This window comes from Ruditapes philippinarum, unplaced genomic scaffold (assembly GCF_026571515.1).
Source record: "Ruditapes philippinarum isolate M1 unplaced genomic scaffold, ASM2657151v2 ctg609_1_1_1_1, whole genome shotgun sequence".
In the NCBI taxonomy this organism is placed as follows: Eukaryota; Metazoa; Mollusca; class Bivalvia; order Venerida; family Veneridae; genus Ruditapes; species Ruditapes philippinarum.
Window position 1 is genome coordinate 197,007 of NW_026853899.1, and position 24,604 is coordinate 221,610.

At 32.3% G+C, this 24,604-nt stretch overlaps 1 protein-coding gene across 4 annotated transcripts in view; it reads right to left on the reverse strand.

The window, feature by feature from the left end:
- Nucleotides 1–522: 522 nt before the first annotated feature.
- Nucleotides 523–24,604, reverse strand: part of LOC132738298 (dual 3',5'-cyclic-AMP and -GMP phosphodiesterase 11-like) — a 37,497-nt gene continuing 13,415 nt past the window's right edge. Inside the window, exons 3-21 of one of the 4 annotated variants that reach the window (XM_060725765.1) lie at nt 22,534–22,695; nt 19,755–19,844; nt 18,891–19,028; nt 16,913–16,948; nt 15,091–15,161; nt 14,462–14,488; nt 13,019–13,082; nt 12,524–12,571; nt 12,020–12,163; nt 10,622–10,765; nt 9,771–9,917; nt 6,259–6,366; nt 5,830–5,939; nt 4,989–5,076; nt 4,538–4,638; nt 4,149–4,290; nt 3,293–3,367; nt 2,694–2,777; nt 523–2,408 (exon numbers count right to left, since the gene is read on the reverse strand). In XM_060725765.1, coding sequence (XP_060581748.1) covers nt 2,265–2,408; nt 2,694–2,777; nt 3,293–3,367; nt 4,149–4,290; nt 4,538–4,638; nt 4,989–5,076; nt 5,830–5,939; nt 6,259–6,366; nt 9,771–9,917; nt 10,622–10,765; nt 12,020–12,163; nt 12,524–12,571; nt 13,019–13,082; nt 14,462–14,488; nt 15,091–15,161; nt 16,913–16,948; nt 18,891–19,028; nt 19,755–19,844; nt 22,534–22,695 — 1,923 coding nt within the window. In that variant the 3' untranslated portion in view covers nt 523–2,264. The remainder of the gene's footprint in view (nt 2,409–2,693; nt 2,778–3,292; nt 3,368–4,148; nt 4,291–4,537; nt 4,639–4,988; nt 5,077–5,829; nt 5,940–6,258; nt 6,367–9,770; nt 9,918–10,621; nt 10,766–12,019; nt 12,164–12,523; nt 12,572–13,018; nt 13,083–14,461; nt 14,489–15,090; nt 15,162–16,912; nt 16,949–18,890; nt 19,029–19,754; nt 19,845–22,533; nt 22,696–24,604) is intronic. The other 3 variants (XM_060725767.1, XM_060725766.1, XM_060725768.1) reach the window with 3 other exon arrangements.

Consider the following 24,604-nt stretch of genomic DNA (forward strand, 5'->3'; position numbering starts at 1 on the left):
CAGTAAAAATAATGGCACATCGATGAATACTGGCCATACCGCATCGAAAACTTCTATTAGCATAAAGTGAGGTAGTACAAGTTTATGAAATGAAAAATCATAGAAGAAAGGTTTACAACTTTTATGTTATTGATCAGGGATTTTGATGTAACTGAGACAAAAAGTCCTGCTTGTGAAAATATTCGACGGTGGCAAATCAATGACAAGCTATACAATGGATCATTGTTTTCGCTTTAAATGTAAAAACGTGTATCCCTGGTGTGCACTTGAAGTACTAGGTGGTCATGGTGATTTAGAAAAGATAGAGATGATACCCTAAGATCAAGCCGTAATAAATCAATCTTAATGAAAAGACACACATAATTTATAGCATTAAGTTTTCTGTTGTTACCTCTCGTCGAATATTGCACTATACATTCACACTGCTAGTTAAATGATTAACATATATTGTTCGAATCTACACAAATGTTTACTTTACAATTCAATGTCCATTGTTTATGGAGAAGTATAAAAAAACAAGCATATAGTTGTATTTGATGTTTAATAAGAGTTGAACAGTCTTCGATCTTAACAGAAATATTTGTATAAAATATTAAAACATTACATATTGACACTTAATACACAAAGTATCACAAAACAGATCGATTGAATAACAGATAGTTGGAAAGCACCCATTGTTTGCATCTTGAATCATCTGAAAATTAACACAAGAAAAAAAAATCACCATTTCCTCACTATTAAAGCAATGCGGTATTAGTTTTTGTCTATAATAAATATGTAAACGAAGAAAGTGGTGGGCGCAGTTAAAATATGTAAACTAGAAATATATATGTTAAAAAACTGACACTCTTATATTAATAATAACTTCAGTATCAACTCATATTTTTTTTGCAATATAAAAGACGTCATAAGACTTTCATAAACGGGTTGTTTATCTAATAACAATGAAAAATTGTTAATACATTTATAATACATAAAAATGCGGGAGCAACTTGAGTATTTAAATTGTATACAAAAAATAATATCGCCCTACCTAACAATGGTAAAATCGACTAACACTTCGGAGCATTTATTAAGAAAAACCTGTACAAATTTAGATATAGGAAGAATTTGAAGCAATTAATTATCATCACATACTATATTAAAATAAATTTTACAGACAGATGAATTCACTTTTTGTGCTTATAAAAACTGTAGGGTTAATTGCAATGTGTAGTTTTTTTCTGGTAGAACAAGACCTCATGTGATCAATTGTGCATTATTTCAGGAACGAGTGGCTGACGTGACTCAAACTGAAGGCGGTGATGATCAAGTGGATCGAAGTCAGTGCCCTTAACCACTCGATCACGGAGATCCTGCTCGATTAACACTATTGGCTTTTTTGCAGTACAACGTTATCTGAATCACACAGTTGGGAAGAATTTAAAAGTATAATGAAAGCTATTGTTTACCTTTTTCGCTAAAGTTGTAATTGTCAACAAATAAACACTAATAGATTTAAAACAAATTACAATTGGTTTGTGAATAGATAAAGAAAATATCTGTTAAAAATACAAGTATAACATATTACAGTGATACATATACAACAATAAAACTTACACCAATAACATGGATTTCTTCATAATTTTATCACAGATAAAGCAAGCATCCACAAGTTTCAATAATTTGAAGCACAAACCCTATTTACGACGCTACTGAATATCAATCATAACGTGAAAAAAAGTGATAGTATTAAGACATAATTACGTACATTTACTGTTAAGACTACACGGGAAAATCACATAAGTGTTGAATTTTCTTCTGTCTAAACGCAAATAAAAACTAATTCAAAATCAATATTTCTTTAACCGTCTCAAATCTCCTTTGGTGTCTATTTGTTTATCACAGAGTCATGCTTTGAAAGTAATGTTCTACAGTAGCTGAAATTTAACAAATATGTGTAAAGACAAATCGATCGTTACATCACTTTAATTCACAACCGTTCCACGGTGAACGAGTTGGGACTCGTATGGTTTGCAATGTCATTTTGCAACACAATATCAGACAGTATCTGAAAACACAACTCACTTCTTATATCCACATCTGTAAACAAACAAAAATGTATTGACATAACATAATCTTTCAAAGATTTACACATTGCCCCAATGTTAATTTTTAATATCATCTTATTTCAATTAATGAATGTTCCTGGATAACAATAATTTATCCTTGAATGACTGTTATGTGCTCAGGGTGCGTTACACTAGCACACATTTCGGTTTATGTCAGCTGTGCGGCTTGACAGTTTCTTGTTCGCGTTCATCAACCTGTGCTTTATCCATGCTCTTTGCCAGTTTTTCCCAATTGTCTCTATTTCTCTGACATCCATCCAGCAGCGGTTGCAAATTAGGTGATACTTTGACAATTGCCTAAAAAAGACATGTCGGCATCAATATCATTTCATATTTATTTATCCGGTGAAACTTTTTTTTTTCATTTAGACATACAATGCTTTGTGGTTTTGAAACATAGAAAATAGGGGGGAGAATGCCCCTGAAGATCATAACTTAATAATGCTAACCATATTCATTGAATCGAATCTCTTTTACCGGCCTGTAAGATTTTCAATATTGAAGTATTGGATGTTCTATTTAGTTTCCATTTTCTTTTTGAAATGTTATCTTTAATTTTACGAATATGTTAAAAAAAAGTACCTTATATATGGGCAAGCATATAGCATCAATAAAACTGACTTGCATAACCGGTAGTTTGTCCTTCTGATCTCTATCCATCATTTCCTAAGAAAACACCAAAGGTAACATAAATGAAAACTACAAACAAAACGCTTGTTGCAAAGTCAACCTTTCGTTTAGAACAACACAATAATCCTAATCATGTACAACCCTAGTATTTACAAAAACAATTATTTATAAGCAAAAGCTATCATTAGAAATTAATAATTAATGCATTATTAAACTTGGCTTTTGATATATTTTTGGTTGCATTTAACGTCGCAAGAACACAGTATAGGTCAAATGGTGATTTTTTTTTTGGCTTAACTGTCCGAGGAAGACCTCAGGCACCCCTCTGTACATTATCATTATTTCTGGTGCAAACACAGACGGGCACCATAGCAGAACCACGTGCGTTTCGTAAGCTAGCAGGATTGTTTTGTCACATGTAGAGTCCGACGACATTTGCGCGGTTCGGCCCTACAGGGGTGAGAGGCAGGTTTGAAGTCAACGACCGAAACCACTCGGCCACGCCCCTCTTTAGATATAAAGAAAATACATCAAATAGATAACATACGTACTATTGGTTTAATTTTCAACTGTGTTTTCTCTAAATCACCTTGCTCAAAGAATTCACTGGCAATAAGATCTGCAACCTGAAATACAAAATATAGATTTTCCTTATGTTAATAAATATGTTTACTTTGAACTTTGTCAGGACAGTTTCATTTATTTGAATGTTTTTGGACATCCACCTAGCACTGTGTCATCAAATTATCATCAATGGGCCTCTGATTTATTGTTAATTACCATTAAGCCTGCTATGTTTATAGCCAGTGGCAACTGGATCTACGCATGCAGTACAAACCAGGATTTACCGGCACAACCGTGCTGTCGGGCCATGGTTTGCATGTTCGTTATTCACTTAAGAAACATCTGACGCTACTTAGCGTGGTAAGAGTTAAAAGAAATATTTGTTCAGCTTTTCTTTACAAGATTTAGAATTCAATTATTTAAAACGGATTGACAACATACATATCAATTTCACATATTTCAAAGTGAGAACTGAATTGATGTTAAGTACAGTTAAATAATAAATAGACAGAATAAAGCTTGAACATTTAACGGCTCTAAAAACTTGCAACCATGTAGAGCATATCTGTATGGCTAAGTAACGGATTTGTCTTAAAAATATTAGATATACATTTAATTATCCTTTCCTTATACCTTAAAATGATTTGCGTTTAAACCTTTGATTGTATTCCCTCAATCATATAGTAAAACATTGACACAATTTAATATTTGTAATGTTATTACAAATTAACAGAAAACTGCAAGTGCATTTCAAAGTTTATTTATCAAAGACTCTAAAATAATTCCATGTGCATAAACTGACTTTATAAAACAGACAATGATATTTATATGTCAAGTATATACCCTCTTCTGAACCTCCCATGGTTTTGTGATAGCAGAAACATCAGACGCTGTCATCATCATAGATCTCAATAGGTCACGATGTTCATCCGTATCCCAATCCGTTGTCTCGTCTTCAACAAGCCGGAAGAACTCACCTCTATGTCTAATTTATAAACATATTTATGAAATTATAAATGCAACTTAAATATATCATTTAGGATAACTGGCATATGTCCTTCACATATGTTTTTAGAGATCATAACTTTAATTCGTTTAATTCGTTGACGCATCATCCGAACTGAAACCATTAATTCTAGATTAATGAAATAAGGACACTCTATCCGAAAAAGTAAGATGCATTGACGACTCGATGTTTATGTGATATGAAATAATGATGTATATTTACTTACTTAAAATATAATGCCAGATCTGTTGAGAGTATTGCACATTCAAGTAGACCAATAACCGATTCATATTCTTCCTGAGATAATCCCGATAATATTTCATTGCCCTGAAGAAAAAAACAACATTAATGAGCCCCGCCATGACAAAACCAACATAGTGCGTTTGAGACCAGCATGGACCAAGACCAGTCTGCGCATCCGCGAAGTCTGATCAGGGTCCATGCTTTTCGCTTACAAACCCTATTTTAAGTACAGAAACTGATATAAAAACAGCGTGGATCCTAATCAGACTGCGCGGATCCTGATCAGACTGTCTGGATCCATGCTGGTCGCAAACGCACATGTTCATCTTTTACTGTTTAGAACACGGAGCGTTTTTTTCACAATGCGATCATTAACTGTATGCTTTATTTGCATTACAATATCACGGTATAGAACAATAATTAACACAACTTACCTCCGTACTTAATATCATGATACACTGGTCAAAATGATGGTGTTCTAAGGTTGAGGTAGAGTAAAGTTCCGCCAACGCAGACATTGTTCTGAAAATACATATCTGATCTTGTACAACATCAAAGAGATATTTACCGAACATTAAAATAACACCGAATACGTACAATGACTACTTATGATGAAAAATGACTGTGAAATACTCGTATTATATAATATCTTAATTATAAATGCATGGAAAATACTGTTTAGTGCTTGCAAAAAGTGAGGATTAAGAGTGCAAAATATTGCAAAAAAATCTATGTCAAGCAATTAGTAATTTTACATGTTACATGTTATAAAAATCAATTTAAGCTTGGAAAAGTATACGGTTATGCATTATGCCATTTCTTTAAAACATGCTTTAATATCCATTCCATCGAGTTAACACTTCATTTTAAACTGAAACAAGTACCTGTGTTTGCCCTTGGCCAAGAAATCATATTGCCAAAATGGTTTACCCATTCAGTCAGTTATGATTTGGGACATTTCAAATGTAAATTTATTACGATATGATATCCAATAAAAGTATATGTAATGTACATTAACATCTCACCCAATGACGCCTTACCCCACGATAAATGGGATACTCCAAGATATAACCTATTAAATATGCAACACATCAGTCAACAATTCAAGGCTGTTTGACAAAAGTGTAAACATCTTGTTGATAACCAGTGACGTTACCCACTGACCCTAATTCCGTTACAACGTCGAGGATAAGTCAAGTTATGGTTGACATAAGGAAGGATTGTTAAATTACAATAAGCTAGGGGGCATAAATACTGAATAAATGAAGCACTTACTTGATTTGAAATTGATTATTTGTGCCTCTGTGGTCAAGGTCATGGCATAGACATCCGACAACAAGAGCAAGACTTTCTACGTCGCTCAAAACGTTCCCTAGTTGACCTTTCTAATATGCAAATATAAGAAAAATATCATCTTTCTTGATTTTCATATTTAATCTGACAACGAAAATATATTATTAATAGACATCCATTAATGAAAATGATATATTTCATTTATAAATGACCTGTTTATTTCCCAGTATATGATTTGATATCCGAACAATTGTCTTATATTTTCTTAACGAACGCTTTTGTTTAAATGATACATATTTATCGTTTGGATTATGAAAGAACACATTCATACAAGGACCTGGCCATTCAAAAGTTACTCGTATTTTAAGTTAATCAGGATAAGCAAGTAATTAGGAAAAAAACGATACTCACTTTGAGGCAACAGAACATGGTTTGTGCTACATTAAATGCGTGTCGCCAATTGTGATATGTAACATTTCGATAATTCTTTTTCACAGATAATAACCATCTGCATAGAGTCTGAAAACATAAATGTATACATTGTGTTTGACGTAAATATTGCTGAACTAAATCCTACCAAATTTTGTTGAGTTCAATGTAATAATTATATTGTTTATTAAGCGAGAAAGTTTAAGAAAATATAGATCGATTTGTTGTTATTTTTACATTCTCATATGTATTAGGTTTATATGTTAATATGTATAAGCAGTGATTTTCATTTAATTAAAACATTTATTTTAATTAAGTTGATATTTATAAACAAGAGGGCCATGATGGCCCTGAGGTCGCTCACCTGTATATAGCCCCCCCCCCCCCGGCCCAATTTTACCCAAGTACTTTTATTTGTTTATTTGAACAGACTTGGTAGACACCCATAAGAAGATGTTTCATGCAAAACATCTAAGTTCTAGCTCATTAGGTTTTTTAAAAGAAGATTTTTTAAGTTTTTACTATACACATATAGTTAAAAACAATGACACCCCTCGGGCAGGGCCAGTTTTGACCCCTGGGCTTTTATTTGAACAAACTTTGTAGATATTTACTTAAAGATGTTTCATGCTTAATATCTAAACTCTAGCTATTTGGGTTTTTTCAAAGAAGATTTTTAAGTTTTTGCTATACACATATAAGGAAAATCAATGACCCCCGGGCGGGGCCAGTTTTGACCCCAGGGCTTTTATTTGAACATACTTGGTAGACACCCATTAGAACATGTCTCATGCTAAATATCTTAGCTCTAGCTCTTTGGGTTCTTTAAAAGAAGAATTTTTAAGTTTTTACTATATGCATATAGGGAAAATCAATGACCCCCTGGGGCGGGGCCAATTTTGACCCCAGGGCTTTTATTTGAACAAACTTGGTAGACATTAACTAGAAGATGTTTCATGCCAAATATCTAAGCTTTAGCTCTTACAGTTCTTTAAAAGAAGATTTTTTAAGTTTTTACTATATGCATATAGGTCAAATCAATGTCCCCCCGGGCCGGGCCAATTTAGACCCCAGGGCTTTTATTTGAACAAACTTGGTAGACATTCACTAGAAGATGTTTCATGCCAAATATCTTAGCTCTAGCGCTTTCAGTTCTTTAAAAGAAGATTTTTTAAGTTTTTACTATATGCATTTAGGGAAAATAAATGACCCCCTGGGGCGGGGCCAAATTTGGACCCCAGGGCTTTTATTTGAACAAACTTGGTAGACATTCACTAGAAGATGTTTCATGCCAAATATCTAAGCTCTAGCTCTTACAGTTCTTTAAAAGAAGATTTTTTAAGTTTTTACTATATGCATATAGGAAAAATCAATGACCCCCTGGGGCGGGGCCAATTTTGACCCCAGGGCTTTTATTTGAACAAACTTGGTAGACATTCACTATAAGATGTTTTATGCCAAATATCTAAGCTCTTGCTGTGACGGTTCTTTAAAAGAAGATTTTTTAAGTTTTTACTATATGCATATAGGGAAAATCAATGACCCCCTGGGGCGGGGCCAATTTAGTCCCCATGGCTTTTATTTGAACAAACTTGGTAGACATTCACTAGAAGATGTTTCATGCCAAATATCTAAGCTCTAGCTCTTACAGTTCTTTAAAAGAAGATTTTTTAAGTTTTTACTATATGCATATAGGGCAAATCAATGACCCCCCGGGGCCGGGCCAATTTAGACCCCAGGGCTTTTATTTGAACAAACTTGGTAGACATTCACTAGAAGATGTTTCATGCCAAATATCTTAGCTCTAGCGCTTTCAGTTCTTTAAAAGAAGATTTTTTAAGTTTTTACTATATGCATTTAGGGAAAATAAATGACCCCCTGGGGCGGGGCCAAATTTGGACCCCAGGGCTTTTATTTGAACAAACTTGGTAGACATTCACTAGAAGATGTTTCATGCCAAATATCTAAGCTCTAGCTCTTACAGTTCTTTAAAAGAAGATTTTTTAAGTTTTTACTATATGCATATAGGAAAAATCAATGACCCCCTGGGGCGGGGCCAATTTTGACCCCAGGGCTTTTATTTGAACAAACTTGGTAGACATTCACTATAAGATGTTTTATGCCAAATATCTAAGCTCTTGCTGTGACGGTTCTTTAAAAGAAGATTTTTTAAGTTTTTACTATATGCATATAGGGAAAATCAATGACCCCCCAGGGCGGGGCCAATTTTGACCCCAGGGCTTTTATTTGAACAAACTTGGTAGACATTCACTAGAAGATGTTTTATGCCAAATATCTAAGCTCTAGCTCTTTGGGTTCTTTAAAAGAAGATTTTTAAGTTTTTACTATATGCATATAGGGAAAATCAATGACCCCCTGGGGCGGGGCCAATTTTGACCCCTGGGCTTTTATTTGAACAAACTTGGTAGACATTCACTAGAAGATGTTTCATGCCAAATATCTAAGCTCTAGCTCTTAAAGTTCATTAAAAGAAGATTTTTTAAGTTTTTACTATATGCATATAGGGAAAATCAATGACCCCCTGGGGCGGGGCCAATTTTGACCCCAGGGCTTTTATTTGAACAAACTTGGTAGACACTCACTAGAAGATGTTCCATGCCAAATATCTTAGCTCTAGCTCTTACGGTTCTTTAAAAGAAGATTCTTTAAGTTTTTACTATATGCATATAGGGAAAATCTATGACCCCTCGGGGCGGGGCCAATTTTGACCCCAGGGCTTTTATTTGAACAAACTTGGTAGACACTCATTAGAAGATGTTTCATGCCAAATATCTAAGCTCTAGCTCTTAGGGTTGTTTAAAAGAAGATATTTAAAGATTTTTCTTTCGGTTGCCATGGCAACCAGAGTTCTGCATGGAATTAAATTCTTTGAACAATTTTTAAAGGTGACCACCAAAGGAACATTCCTGTGAAGTTTGGATGAAATTGGCTCAGTGGTTTATGAGGAGATGTCATTTAAAGCAAAAGTTTACGGACGGACGACGGACGGACGACGGACGGACGGACGCCGGACGAAAAGCGATCACAAAAGCTCACCCTGTCACTTTGTGACAGGTGAGCTAAAAAGTAGTGAATGTTTCTCATTTAACTCTATAATAAATGAACAACGCATAATTCTAAGACAGTACGTGAGTATTGAGTGCATTAATGCTGCGCAGTTATATTAATTTCTCAGCGTACGTGTCCGGATTCATGACTAGAAATATAGTAGCGCCAACTTGGCTCGTAAATATGAGACAACATAATATTTTGATAGAATTGAAATAAAACTTATTACTCCCTTACATTTATTAAGTGAAGTGTTTGGATGAAAAGCAGTATAAAACACTTCATGCTACACCGTCGTAATTTATCCATGTCATCAGGACTCCGCCCTTTCGGTTAACATAAAGGTGAGACAACTTAATATTCTATATGATTATATCAAATGCGAGCGAAAAGCACAATACATTAATACAATTTAGCATACATACATCATAATTTATTCTGAACCTCTCTAGAAGGTCAAGGTCTATGAACATACGAATGCTAGCTCGTATAGTATCGTCGTCGTCTAATGCCAAGTCATTAAAATCGTAGTCAAGCAAACGGTAGTCCTGGCAGGTGGGTATAACGGAATTCTGAAAAAACATAACAAATATGTCGTTCTGAAATACTAACAAAAAGTAACAATGCATTGTTCTATGTGTAAATAAAAATAATTACATTCAGTTTAAAAGGTATAAGCTATAAAATATCCCTTTTTCTGTGTGATTGATAATAAACAGAAATATAAAGCTGGTCACATTTAACGTGAAAATTTGCCTAACAAATATTTATGCATCCACACAAGTGTCAATGTCATAATTGAAGTTATTTACTATTATCGCAAACTCATGAAACAGAATTAACAAAGGTCATCATGAGCTTTACCTCTAACCTTCTGACCATAAATAAGTTTGGTAGACTCAAACACACACATGGTTTGAAGTTCCTGTATGAATGCACTTTGATTAAATAGCCAGCCGGTTTTATGTTTTTTTTTAAATAATACAGGTTTCAATGTGCTTGATGTTTTAACCTTAAAATGGTTGTGATAGATAGTATACGCTAATGTTCATGTGAGCGCTATATCAATGAAGAGTATTTCAGTACATCCTTATTTTATATGCAACATCGATTAAGGTCTTTACTGACAATGACAGTAATAACCCACATTTTTCCCTACAGAGCCGGGTCATCCATGCAGTATGGACATCTGTGTCTTGAATTTATTTAAATAATGACATCTCTTAAAAGTTGTAAATCAAAATTCAACACCCGTAGAACTGATAGATATGTTTACCTTAACTTTTGCACATTCGTCCGACGGTGCTGATACGTGATAGGATAACACTTCTATAGCTACCCGTTGTTTTGCACTGGCCCTTACTGCAGTTTCATACATATGAGTATTATAAATTCCCATTCCACAAAATATTGCAAATGCCTGCAAAAATAACAGAATAATTATGACAAAAAAGAAATCATCTTTATCATACAAATCTGCCACCAATAACAAGCGTGAAAGCTTATTTTGAAAAGTCTTTACGATGAAATCATTATTCGAACCCTTTTTAAAGACGGCATGCTATGTTCATAAACATACTAAATTTTCCAAACTTTCTGCCATCATAACATATTATATGGATAACAGTTAATAGTGAAAATCTGTTTATATATTTTCTCGGCTGTAAACCGTTTGCTTTCACAGTCTCTTCCGGTACAATTATTGCAAGACGGGTTATATCATTTCATGATGACAGAATATATGATGGATATTGAAAATTAAATAAGTGTTATGTTGCGAGCCCGCCCGACAAAGATATAGAAAGGAATATACTGATGACAATAAGTTCGTGTTTCATTTGTAATGCTTCATTATGGAGGTTTGTTAATGGCATTTAGGTTGATATAAAAGCAGAAAAATGCATGTTTTCCCATTCCTTATTCCTATATAGATTGCAATTTTATTTGTTATCCTCTTAAACGGAAGCTATTCGTTGTCAACAGATGGAACTAGGCAAGTGTGGATTTTTCAAAGCTACTCCCCCAGGTACAAACAAACTTTTACCGTGTTATAGCTGCACGGTGCACCATCGGTCACAATAGATAAGTCAATCTGTTGCGCTTAATTTCGAAGCTATAACTGTTAAAAAGTTTGTTTGTACCCCCGGATTAGCTGGTATTCTTAATTCCAAAGTAAGTCTATACTGGGCCTACGACGCAAGTCTCACTGCAGAAACTATAAGTGACGAGTATGCTTATTTCCTTCGAGTTGAATAAGCTTTATATTTAAAAAGATTGACATTGTAAAAATGGTGATTAGCAAACAAAAATTGATAACGACAAAGACAAAACTGTAAAAAATATTTGAAATATAAAAAAGAATAAACTACTGTTTTACAATTTGATGCGTAAAATTTTAATTTTTAGATTACCTTGGATTATGTAGTTTTAAGAAATAGTTTTGCGTATTAAAGTATAAAATTGAAAACAATTATGGCAAAATGTTAAATTGCAATTTACACTTAGTATAATGTCACTACAACTGAGTAAACTGAATAAATAGTTTGTGTGTTACGCAAAGAACACTCAGCAATTATCCAGCAACAGTTTTACCAGGTTAACTATGACAGAATAGAATATATATTCAAATAATACTTCTTGTTTTATAAATTCTGTTTGAACATTTTCATTATACCTCAAAGAGATTCTCATCGTTTTTAGTGAAAGGTGTTCCGTCTTTTTTATTTATGAGTTGACTAACGCCCATCACACGACCCTCTGCATTCTTGATCGGCATACATAGAATTGACTTTGTTTTGAAACCTGTCTGCACATCCGCCTTAAATAACACAGATAACACTAATAAGTTATTATGTCATAAAAGTAAATAGAATATTCTATATAACATGATCTTATTGTTACATGTAATTAGTTTGCTTCGCAAAAAGAAAAGAATGATAACTTGAGTTTTGTTGGAACTTTTTTCAAATGAATTCAAAAGATAAAAACAAATACAATTGCGTATGAAGTTTCTTTGTTCTTGTTAGGAATCCATATTATAACATAGAAGAAAGATCGTCTGCAGACATGCATCCGTTAGACAAAGATAATTGCAATTACTGATAAAAGTGCTTGTGTGGCGGCCTCAATTCACACGAATTACGACGTGACAAAAGCATATGTAATAAAGAAATATTACCGTTGGATCAAATCTCTGGTCTTTGTAAGCATCTGGTATATTCAACGGCTGAAACAAAAAACATTGTATTTATGAAAATACAAGTACAAAACATGCTCATCGATTTTCCTGAAAGTGATACAGACATTGTAAAGGTCATCTGACCACTTTGCAGGGGAATAAAACAAGAACAGGATGACATAAAACAGCATAATAATCAAACGATGAGAGCAAGCGTACGAGCATGCCAATCCCGTAATGAGAAAGTGAAACTTTAAACAATAACATATATTTTGTTAATTTGACGTAACATTTTTTTTGAAAATGAATACAGACAAACATTTTAGGACCGTGTCCTTGCAGTTTGTACCATCAATACAATAAAAGCGATATTAGGCTTCTCTTCTGAGACAACTTATTATTCTACAACGGCTAAAGTGTAATATTGTTTTATATTTTCAATAATATGTAAATAATTTGACGTAAAAATCTACAGCATAAACAAATTAATCAAACCTCGCCAGTTGATGCCACATGTCCCGTAATTCCGATTTGTATAGGAAATCGAGGTTCCGTTGGTCTGGAAAAAAAGGAAAAAACTAATTTCAAAAATTTATTTTTTTGCAATTTATATATTTTATAAACATTTTAAAATAATCTTAATGTCATGATTTTTCCTTATCGTAATAGAATCGAGGCGTTCCATTAGCTGATAACAAAATCTTATTCTTCTATCAGAAATGTTTTATAGATTTGAATTTCTCGTTGGCTCGGACCTGTCAAAATATATTATTTTACACACAAACCACGCACTTAGTCGGATTAGATATCTGGCAGTTTAAATAATAGGCGCTTGTCAGAACACAATATGAAGCACTTTAGTAATAAACGGTAATGATTAAATAAGATTTGAACATTTGATGTAAATGACCTTAATACTTGTAAACATTTAACTGTTACAGTGTAAGAACTATTCTCAGTTTAGAAATAAATACAAAAAGTTGTTGCAGTGAACAATGTATTCGTAGGAGCATTGTTATAGTAACATTAGATATGTGTTAGTCAATAATTTTAATCTTCATCATATTAACATTTAATACGAACTTCAGACATAACATTATACAGTATGTCTGAACAATAGTGACAGATCAAGACAATGAAAGCAAAACGGAATGTTCAAGGGAAAATGAATATTAACATGACTTTATCGTTGTATCCTTCTATAATGAAACATTCATTTATTGTTTTTGAATAGTTAATCAATATATATTAATAAAAGATGCCAAGACTTATAGGAATGTGCAATATTGAACTTTCAAATGTGCATGTTATGTTGTTCAAATATCAATTATGTCTTAGTGTCATCCAATGTTGTGTTATTAATCCTGTTTGAAATAACTTAAATCATTTTAATACAAATATTTAAGTATGGTAATACAATGCAACACTCATTTTACTTTAGCTGATATGCAGATATGCACAAATAATAAGAATGTGCGAAAACATTTAAATTAGATACAATATTAATGAGAAATACATAAATGTGCAAAATTGAAGAAAAGAATGTACTTACTAAATCTTTAAAAAACAAAAATCTTATAAAATGTTCTTATAGAGATTTCAATAACTTTACTAACATTTAAATAATGATGTACTTATTTGACCTAAACTTTAACTCGTATATTTTAAACGTGTGATGACTCTCAGTAGATTAATCGTGAGGATTATTACATAAAAATCGTTTTAATACAGCAAAACGCCGTACGTATGACAACCGATATAGCAAAAACATAGTGTGCTGAAAGTACTTTCAAATCACACATGTGCTCTGTTATAAAACAGTATTAAAAACAAAAACAGATTAGAGACTGGAGGAGCGGAATGCGAATATAATAAGAATAAAAGAAAAATGTTGCACAAATACATGGATATTATTATCATCCGATAAAAAAGAACTACCTGAATGTCCGAATTGTTATGTTAGGACTGTAACAAAATATCAGTTTAATTGATTCGTTTTTTCATCATACAACATATGAATAATCTACAACAATTAGAACAAACTAAAACAGCGAACAGAAACATGGAATGTGAGCTGACGATGAATCATATGAGCCGTGTCACGACAAAACCAACGTAATGCGTTTGCGACCAGCATGGATCCAGACCAGCCTGCGCCTCCGCGCAGTCTGATCAGGATCCATGCTGTTCACTATTAGTTTCTCTAAATCATATCAAAATTGAAGGACATTGTGTGTAATTAATTCGAATGACTTGTAAAGGGCGACGATTTATGTCCTTTACTTTTATACATTTAGGTGATAAAACCTAATTTATGCAATTTGGAATGCCATGTTTTGACTGTAAATTATCTTTACAGAAATGCTTGACATTACAGAAATCATAATACATGTAAATGTACCTTATCCCATACAATTCCAGAATGGATCATATTACTGAGGACTGTTCTTTTATCTTTTCTTAATTTTAAACATAACGTATGTAGACTTGAAACATATAAGAGACAAACGTAACGTATGTAAACTTGAAACATATAAGAGACAAACACGTTAGATACTAGTACATACCCTTCTCGTGTGTACGTCTCACTGTTATCAAAATCATCAGTTGCAAGATCGTATACCTGAGAAAAAATACCCTGAAAGCAAACAAGATAAAGTCAGCTTTTTTCTCTCATTATTTCCGCCCTATTTACGTGTTGTTTATTGTAAAGAATGAATTTTGATGAGAAAAAAAAGAGCACATTATTACAATATTTCTATTTTTATTGCATTTGTTCTTACCATCTAGAAAAGAAATGTAAGCCAGATCAATGTTGAATTATTTTCTCACAGTAATAAATGTCAATAGAAAATCATAGTTAGTTTGCCAAACACATCAAATACTTAATAACCAATGAACATCTCAGCGTCTTGAATAAAGATAAACATCAAAGCGGCTACAACGTCACAAACCGTAATTAAGGATGCAGTAAATATTTTATAAGCCAGTCAAAGAGCATTCATTTAAGTCTTATATTTCCTGTATAACCTCTCTGAAATAGGAAATAAGCAGGGCTGAGTTCTTGTCAAAGTAACCTGTGTTTTTATTAATATCTAGCAGATTATATAAAACATGTATGTTAACAATATACATTTCCTAATTATAAGGTCATTTTGATTATTAATTCTATTAGAAAAAAAGCACAAAAAATGGAATTACATGGTTAGACGATTGATTTGAGGTATAATAAAGATTAAAATATCAAAGCTCTTCAATAACTAGGTGTATATTATATAATGATTATGTATTTAATACAAATACTTGGAAATGATGCGTTGCAGGTAAAGCAATGGAAAGTGATGAACTCATAGGACTTTGGGGTTTAAAAAGGTTTGGGAGAATTGATCTTTTTGAGAGTGCCTGATACCTTATACTCAAAAACTCAAACTGGCATACCATACTGTGATATACATAATTGTATATATAACCAAGTTTGTGTTGTAAGCATGTAAGAGAAGACGCAATGTATTTCTGATAATTATTTTTTAACAAATATTTATTTAGATTCAATGATGCATTGATAAAATGAACAAACAGTAATGTTGTTTGAATATTGTTAGATGATGCTAAGCTGTGCAATAGGAGAGACGTTGATTTTGGTAACGGTAGTTCTATGGACAAGTGCCCCATCATTCTGGGAATTTATTGTTCTTAAAAAAGATTATCTGTTGAAAACAAATCCTATGATGATGGCTAATTATAATTTACATTGAAATTAGTTGACAACTCTTATGTTAAATCATTCTATACACGCTCTTTTAACAAAACAAATAAACACTCTAAACACTCTTGATTGGCAAACTACGTTAGCGTGTCATTTTTTTTGCGATGTTTGAATATGTCTACTTTTTATAACAAAATAATGAGTTTAACGTTTAATTCATTAAAACTCAAACAAAAAAAAACCGCGATTTCTATAAACAAATCACTATAACTATTTTTTACTAAATCTATCAGAACGAAATGTGTTAATCATCTACTACATGTAACAAAAAATGAAAACTAAATAAAAACTGCAAGTTCACCTATTAAGATTTAACTACTGACACACAGATGCCTGGATAACAAGAGCATCCTTGCATATTTTACTTAAAAAAAGAATGAAACCATAGACAATAGTTTCCGCTTTCATATATTTCTCGATTGCCCATAAAGTCAGCATCCTTTTAACAGCTTTAACAAAAACCTAAAACCCTTTACAGCTTAAAGGAAGATATCTGAGCACGTCGTTATGTGTTTTCGGAAGGGATTAACATAAATTAGAGTTATAATTCTATGTGTATTAGAGATGTATGTGCATGTTAGAGGATTTATGAACGGAGGACATATACCACTATAAACAATCACCGTTTTAGAGGCTCTCCTTGGCTTACGCTTATTATTCTGAAAAATGCATTAATATATATACATATATAAACTTGTTATACGTTCTATAAAAAGGTTATGCCTACAACTACAATATATGACCGACTTAACATTCATATTTGTGAACACAGTATACTAAATATCTGGAGAAAGGGTGATGCCTCGGATGTTTTAATCACAGTAAAATTACATGACAATGGAATAAGACAATATTTTCTATAATCCGAGCGAAAAGGTATAAATATGTTTGCCAAAGGACGCTCCTTAAGATATTAAAATGTGAACAAACCAATACCAATTTATTAAGAGACTAAAAACAGAAAGAAACTGGATATTTCCCAGAAAAGAAAAACTGTCTTATTCATTTAATATTGGTTTGTAAATTGTCTCGATTGTTTAATATCGGCTATGTTTAAGCGTTTTACATGAAACTTCTATTTATTGGCATCGGAGTGGCTTCGATATATGCAATACTAGAGCTATATTTGAAAGCAATAACACTTAATGGTGTCATTTATCTTTCTCATTTATGGCAGCTGGTCCCATGTGGTGTTTGTATTGATGAGAATCATCTTATACAAGGACGAAAGCTTCTAACAGATACAATCTTTATATAATTATGTTGTGTATATTTTATACAGACTTTTCAAGAACATCATTCCATACAAAAACACCACTTACTGTTAAATTATTAAAGAAAATAAAAGAAAGTTATCTTTTGTCGAAGGCCATCGTCAAGTTATGTGTTATATTTCCATAAATCATTTTATTTTTCTTCCTAACACTTTTTATTAAACACGGTTGGCTGCGTTGCAAACAAATTTTTATAGATCGTTAAAGTTCATAAATTGCAAAAAAAATGTTTTAATGTAATTTGCAATACTTATGTTAAATGTTGACAAAAAATAAAAAAAAATAAAATGCCATTACTGAAGCAAAACAAAATATAAAACAAAGACAGTCCAAGTATTTTACAAAATCTGTCATTATTATTTTTTTACCACAGACTGGCACGATTTTTTAAAGATACTTTCATTCGATGTATGACTTCTTATGGATGACAACATTGTAAATTTAATTCATAAAAAATGATACTAAAAACTCCTTGATTGATATGGAAGAAAGGTCATGTGCCTGTTTACAGTAATATTCCATAGTGTCGGGATAATTTTAAGCTATGCATGACCACAATAAAAGATTGCATGCATTTACAATAGAAAGGGTTAACAAAAGTATTCTTCAATCTAGTTTGGCTGCATAATGTATAACTTTTAGAAATCAATATTTTGAACCCAAATGGACAACTATTTAGAAATAAATTACCTCAGCACTCTTTTTCATTATCCCAAACTAATCATTTTCGAAATAATGTCAAGTTAACCCTGATTCTATAACAACCACAAATCTAAGCCATGATACATGTTATTTATATATTGTATTATCATCTCCTATTTTCAAATTAAGATATAAAGGATATTCAACTTTTGCCATAAAAAAGGATTTACTATCATCTAGTGGTATGAAATGTGATAATTTACAAGCCACGAGATGATAATAATTCCCGAATTTATAAAACAAAAAATAGATTTTATGTTTATCATATACTTTTTTAACTTTTGATTCAAAAGTTTTGTGTTTTGGCTGAATTTAAAAGAAAGTCGTGTTGCAAGACAACAGTAAAAATACGGAAATTATGTTTCACTGCAGTGAAAACTATTCTTTTTACAGTGAAAATACGGAAAATGAAAATATGCATTTTGCTTCATCAATATTTCTCAATATATTGTCTTGTGATGAAAATATCGAAGTTTATACAGTATTTCCGTACATAAAACTCATATTATTATAATTTCAATCTACAATATGTATCATACATTTTAAGCAGTGCAGTGTAAATATTGATGAAAAATAATAACTACCGAAGTCTAAAGATACAATAATATTCTATATATTACAATACCTTGCTTGATTCATCAATCAACATGACCTGACACCTCTCACACTGTAGCAATGACTGTGTATGCATCATAATCTTCTGTATAAGGTTAGCAACATTACTCTGTTCTTCAAATATGACACGAGCAAGGTCTAACAAAACCTGTAAAATATTAAGCCTTTCAACATTTCCATGAACCAATGGATATAATTTTAAAGTGCTCTATAAATGTAATTTTCTAGGTCATGAACAAACTCAATGTTCTGAGAATGTTAACATTTAAAACTACTACACATTGTAGTTTGAGCGATTTTTTTAAAATAAAATGTCATCCGAGATAAAATTTCAACACAGGCTTGTACATTTATATGGAACTAGATGGTTGATACAAGTATTGTCGGACGAAATCTAAGTAAAGGATTTGCATTGTTTACCCTACTGTAATTTTAAACTGTTGCAACGTTTAATTTGTAAATATTGACTTACATAAAAACACAACCATTAACTGAATGCAAGTAGATCAGTTGGTGAGGGGTAGAACAATTGTGCGCTTGGTAAGTTTTTTTTATCATGTAATAAATTGCTACACAATATATCATAGAAAATTTTGTCTATAACAAAGAGCGAAGATTTGAAGAATATATCTTGGTACTCCGGTTTAAAACTGGCATTAATATAATAAGTTCTACCTGCATCAAACTGTTCAACACGCTACATGTTAGTATTCTTCAAGGCAAGCGAAAATTAAAAACTTGTTAAGAATACATTTTCAGAAATGTTTTGTTTGCAAGGAATGCTATAAAACCATTTCTTGACCCAAAACACCACTACAAAACAAAGCGTATTTCTTGTAACACATACAAAATATACATTGTATATATTTTTTACCTGGCTTCGTCGGTTTTCCAAGAGAGATCGTTCATAAAGTTGAGCATTTTTCAAACCAATACCACAAAAAGCTAGGTAAGAGGCAAACACCTGTAATAAACAAGCAATAAATCAAGACATGATGTTGATAAAGATAATAATTTATTGGTAGGTCACGTTTTTCTTATTTTGTATGTTGAGGTTCCTACACTTTGATATTCAGCTGTATATAAGCATGACGCCTAACGTTTTCCTCTTGCCATATTGATATTGCATATGCTTTATTGAAACGCCCCTTTGAATGATCAAAGTCATTTACATTTCTCTAAAATTATTTCTTCATTATGATCTTTAATCTATTTCATGTGTATTTTTAAGAAGAATTACATGTGAAAAAGGGCGCGTTTGCTTTATCATTATCAGGCAATATTTTGCTAATTAAAAAGGTTTGATCTTCCTATAATTTCTATCTAGCAATATATCAAATTTTATATTAATTACGTAGCTATAAAACACGTGTTAATGTTGTTTCTATGATAACAAGTAGAACAATTTAACAGACTGTCTCCAGATGTGTGCATGTTCATCTTCTTATATCAAAAATAAGATTTAAAGGTTCATTATGCCTCAGAAATGCCAATATTTTTATTTTTCAAAAATTCTATTTTTGGTATATTGTTGCAGTTTCGAAAAAAAATAATAATACTCAATTGTCATATAGATGTACTATCTTTGCTTCTTTTGCCCTGTTGGCAATTGATATAATTATAGAGAATTAATATTTTGTATAGAAGTCAAAATACTACTTTGTTAACATTTTGCTACCTTTACACATTATTGCACATTCAACGCTACTTTCTGCAGCTGTTTAACATCTAACATGCTCTTCATCAGTTATAAAACAAGAGGGCCATGATGGCCCTAGATCGCTCACCTGAATTATCAAACTCATCCAAACAATTACCTAGACAAGCATTCTGACCAAGTCTCATGACAGGTGAGTCAAAAATGTGACCACTACAGTGTTAACAAGGATTATCCATATTTGAGCAGTGCGACCTAGTTTTTTACCCAGGTGACACATATTCAAACTTGACCTAGAAATCATCAAAACAAACTTTCAGACCAATTTCCAGGATACTTGGATCAAAACAGTAGCAACTAGAGTGTTAACAAGATTTTTCTATTTTTAGCTCCGGTGACCTAGTTTCACATGCGATTTCGAACTAATCCAAGCAATTACCTAGACAAGCATCCTGACCAAGTTTGATGATAATCGAGTCGAAAATGTGACCACTAGAATGTTAACAAGGTTTTTCCATATTTGGGCGGTGTGACCTAGTTTTTCATCCAAGATGACCCATGTTTGATCTTGACTTAGAAATCATCAAAAAAAACTTTCAGACCAATTAACAGAATATTTGGATCACAACAGTAGCCACTAGAGTGTTAACAAGATTTTTCTATTTTTAGCTCATGTGACCTAGTTTTTCATCCGAGATGTCCCATGTTCGATTTATTCCAAGCAATGACCTATTCAAGTTTCCTGACCAAGTTTGATGACAATTGAGTCAAAATTGTGACCACTAGAGTGTTAACAAGGTTTTTCTATTTTTAGCTCCTGTGACCTAGTTTTTCATCCGAGATGACCCATAAAATATGATAAACAAGATCAACAAGGAAAGGCGGCGTTCAATGAACGCAACCCCCACATGACCCAGCAACAAGAACCAATGGCAAGGAGCCCAGGGGGACCCCAAACAAAAACAGGACAGGGCAAAGACAGAGCACGGACAGGTTAATCATTAAATGATAATTAATTTGTAACTGATTAGGAATTCAAAGAAAATAAAAATAGGCCCACTAAGGGGAAGGGGACAGGAGACCGGGGGAGGGGGTGGGGAGTAATCAAAGAAATAAAAACTAGAGGCAATGGGGAAGATATGTTCGAACTCATCCGAGCTATCACCTAGACAAGCATTTTGATCAAGTTTGATGATGATTGATGCAAAAATGTGACCGCTAAAGTGTTAACAAGGTTTTTCTATTTATAGCTCCGGTGACCTAGTTTTTCATCCGAGATGACCCATATTCGAACTCATCTGAGCTATTATCTAAACAAGCATCCTGACAAAGTTTGATGATGATTGGGTCAAAAATGTGACCACTAGAGTGTTCACAAGGTTTTTCTATTTTTAGCTCCTGTGACCTAGTTTTTCATCAGAGATGACCCATGTTCGAACTCATCCAAGCAATTGACTAGACAAGCATTCTGACCAAGTTTGATGAAGATTGGTTCAAAAATGTGACCACTAGAGTGTTCACAAGGTTTTTCTATTTTTAGCTCCGGTGACCTACTTTTTCATCCGAGATGACCCATGTTCGAACTCATCCGAGCTATCACCTAGACAAACATCCTGACCAAGTTTGATGATGATTGGGTCAAAAATGTGACCTCTAGAGTGTTCACAAGGTTTTTCTATTTTTAGCTCTTGTGACCTAGTTTTTCATCCGAGATGACCCATGTTCGAACTCATCCGAGCTTTCAACTAGATAAGCATCCTGACCAAGTTTGATGATGATTGAGGCAAAAATGCGACCGCTAGAGTGTTCACAAGCAATTGTGGACGGCCGGACGGACGACGGATGACGGACGACGGACATTCACCGATCCTAAAAGCTCACCCTGAGCAAGCTCAGGTGAGCTAAAAAATATTGTTTAACACATGTTTGACATTTCTAAATAATTAAATAAATATGTATTTCTAAGGCATAATGTGTCTTAAAGAATTTTACAAACCTTTTCATCATGTTCGGTAAAAGGTTGGTTTCTGTTTGTAACCTTGTTGATAGCTTGGGCAACACCTATCACTTCCCCTTCGTTGTCTTTAATTGGCATAGATAATATGCTTTGTGTTTTATACCCCATACGTATATCTATGTCAGCGTTGAAGCGAGAATCCTGAAATTTATATAAAGAAAAGATAATACGTTAATACATCATAATACTATTTTTCTCGTGTATTTACATGCACATGAGAGAAAATTATGAACATGGATTGTTTAACAGTATTCATTATGACAGGGATGATGTAAATTATTTCCATAAGATGTCTTACGCCCATGGTAATTTGTTCTTATCAAATTCTGTCGTATATTGTGTTGATCATCTATCATACTTGAAGATGTTTTAACTAGAATGTTCCATCATATATTACAAGTTATTGTGCTAGAAAGCATACTTTTATTTCATTATAATTACTTTTATTATATCATCATCATTACCATTTTTATCATTATTATTATTATCATTGTTATTATCATTTTATTATTAGAATTATCATTATTATCATCATCATCATCGTCATCATCACTATTATTATTATTATTATTATCATTATTATTATTATTATCATTATTATTATTATTATTATTATTATTATTATTATTATTCGATGCTATATACATATGGTGTTTGTGTCAAAATATTTTCTTCAAAAAACTGCTGAGTTGAGAAAGCAAACATATATAAAAATATCAATTGTCGTAAAATAGTTTTAGGACAATCAATTTTAGAAAAATATTGATATTAAAAACATAAGATCTTAATAAAGAGATAATGTATCATTTTATATGCCTATAATTATGATGTATAATTCTGACTTGATAAATATTTATCTATTGTGTACCTAAACAGGCGTTCAGTTGGTTCCATGAAAATACTGAAACATGTAACAAATATTATAACAAAGTTTAAAGCATATTGTGTGAAAAATCATCTTTGCCAATACTCCCGAATATATAAAGTGAGTAATAAATGAAATTCATAAAATTAATATTGTAAATTTAATATGCAAACTTATAGAACAGATATTTTTTTCCCACGCATAAATTACTAACTATAATATAACGAACAAGACAAACACACACAATTGCACTTGACCGTTATATGTTTCTAAATTTAGAGTCATGATCTCAAATGTTTACACATGCCCCTGTTTATTGCAATGAATAGCTTCATCAACACATATTCAAGTGTCAGTATCAATGTACTATGACGTCACTGTGGACATATATCAAACATTTACGGCACCTAGTTACTGTGTGCAAACTTTATATTCATGATTTTATTTACCTGTCCAATATTTAAATGGGTTTTCATATTGTAATAAATATTTGATTTACATTGTCAGCAATATTTGTGACATTTTCAGCGTTTGGAAGTGGCAAATTTACATAGAGAGGTAGCACAAAAGTAAACATATTGGTTTTGATATGATTACTATTCCTGGTTATTCCAGAAGCTATCAGTAATATAGAAAACACTTAACGGAACTTGCTTGATGTCCAAACATCAAAAGCAGCTTTAAAATTGATTTGTTCAAACAGAACACCTTTAGATAAACATCATTATTTGAACTGTGGAATATGCTCAATATTAGAGAGGTATATTCAGGCAAAAATAATCAGACGGAGTGATGATAGAAGCTTGTTCTCCCTTTCCACAATATATTAACGTGACTTTGTTGTACATAGAAATGTACAATGAAATTTCAATGCCATTTTAAAAAGTATCATTCCTACAAAACTATTCTCGACGGCCAAAATATATGTTCCATAAATAATATCTATTTCATTAACCACGTGATATTACATGTAAAAAACGCGTCCATTTTTGGAACATACAGTCTATAAAAGTCACATTGAATTCTAAGAAATATGTTTGAAATTATTGTGTTTATGATATCATGACCATCTCTAACATATAAAATAAAGCTAGGTTATATACATGTATATTAAATAACAGTTACAGTCCATAATTGTTGTATGATATTCACGATGACAATAATTTCAAATTATTTTGATCGGTC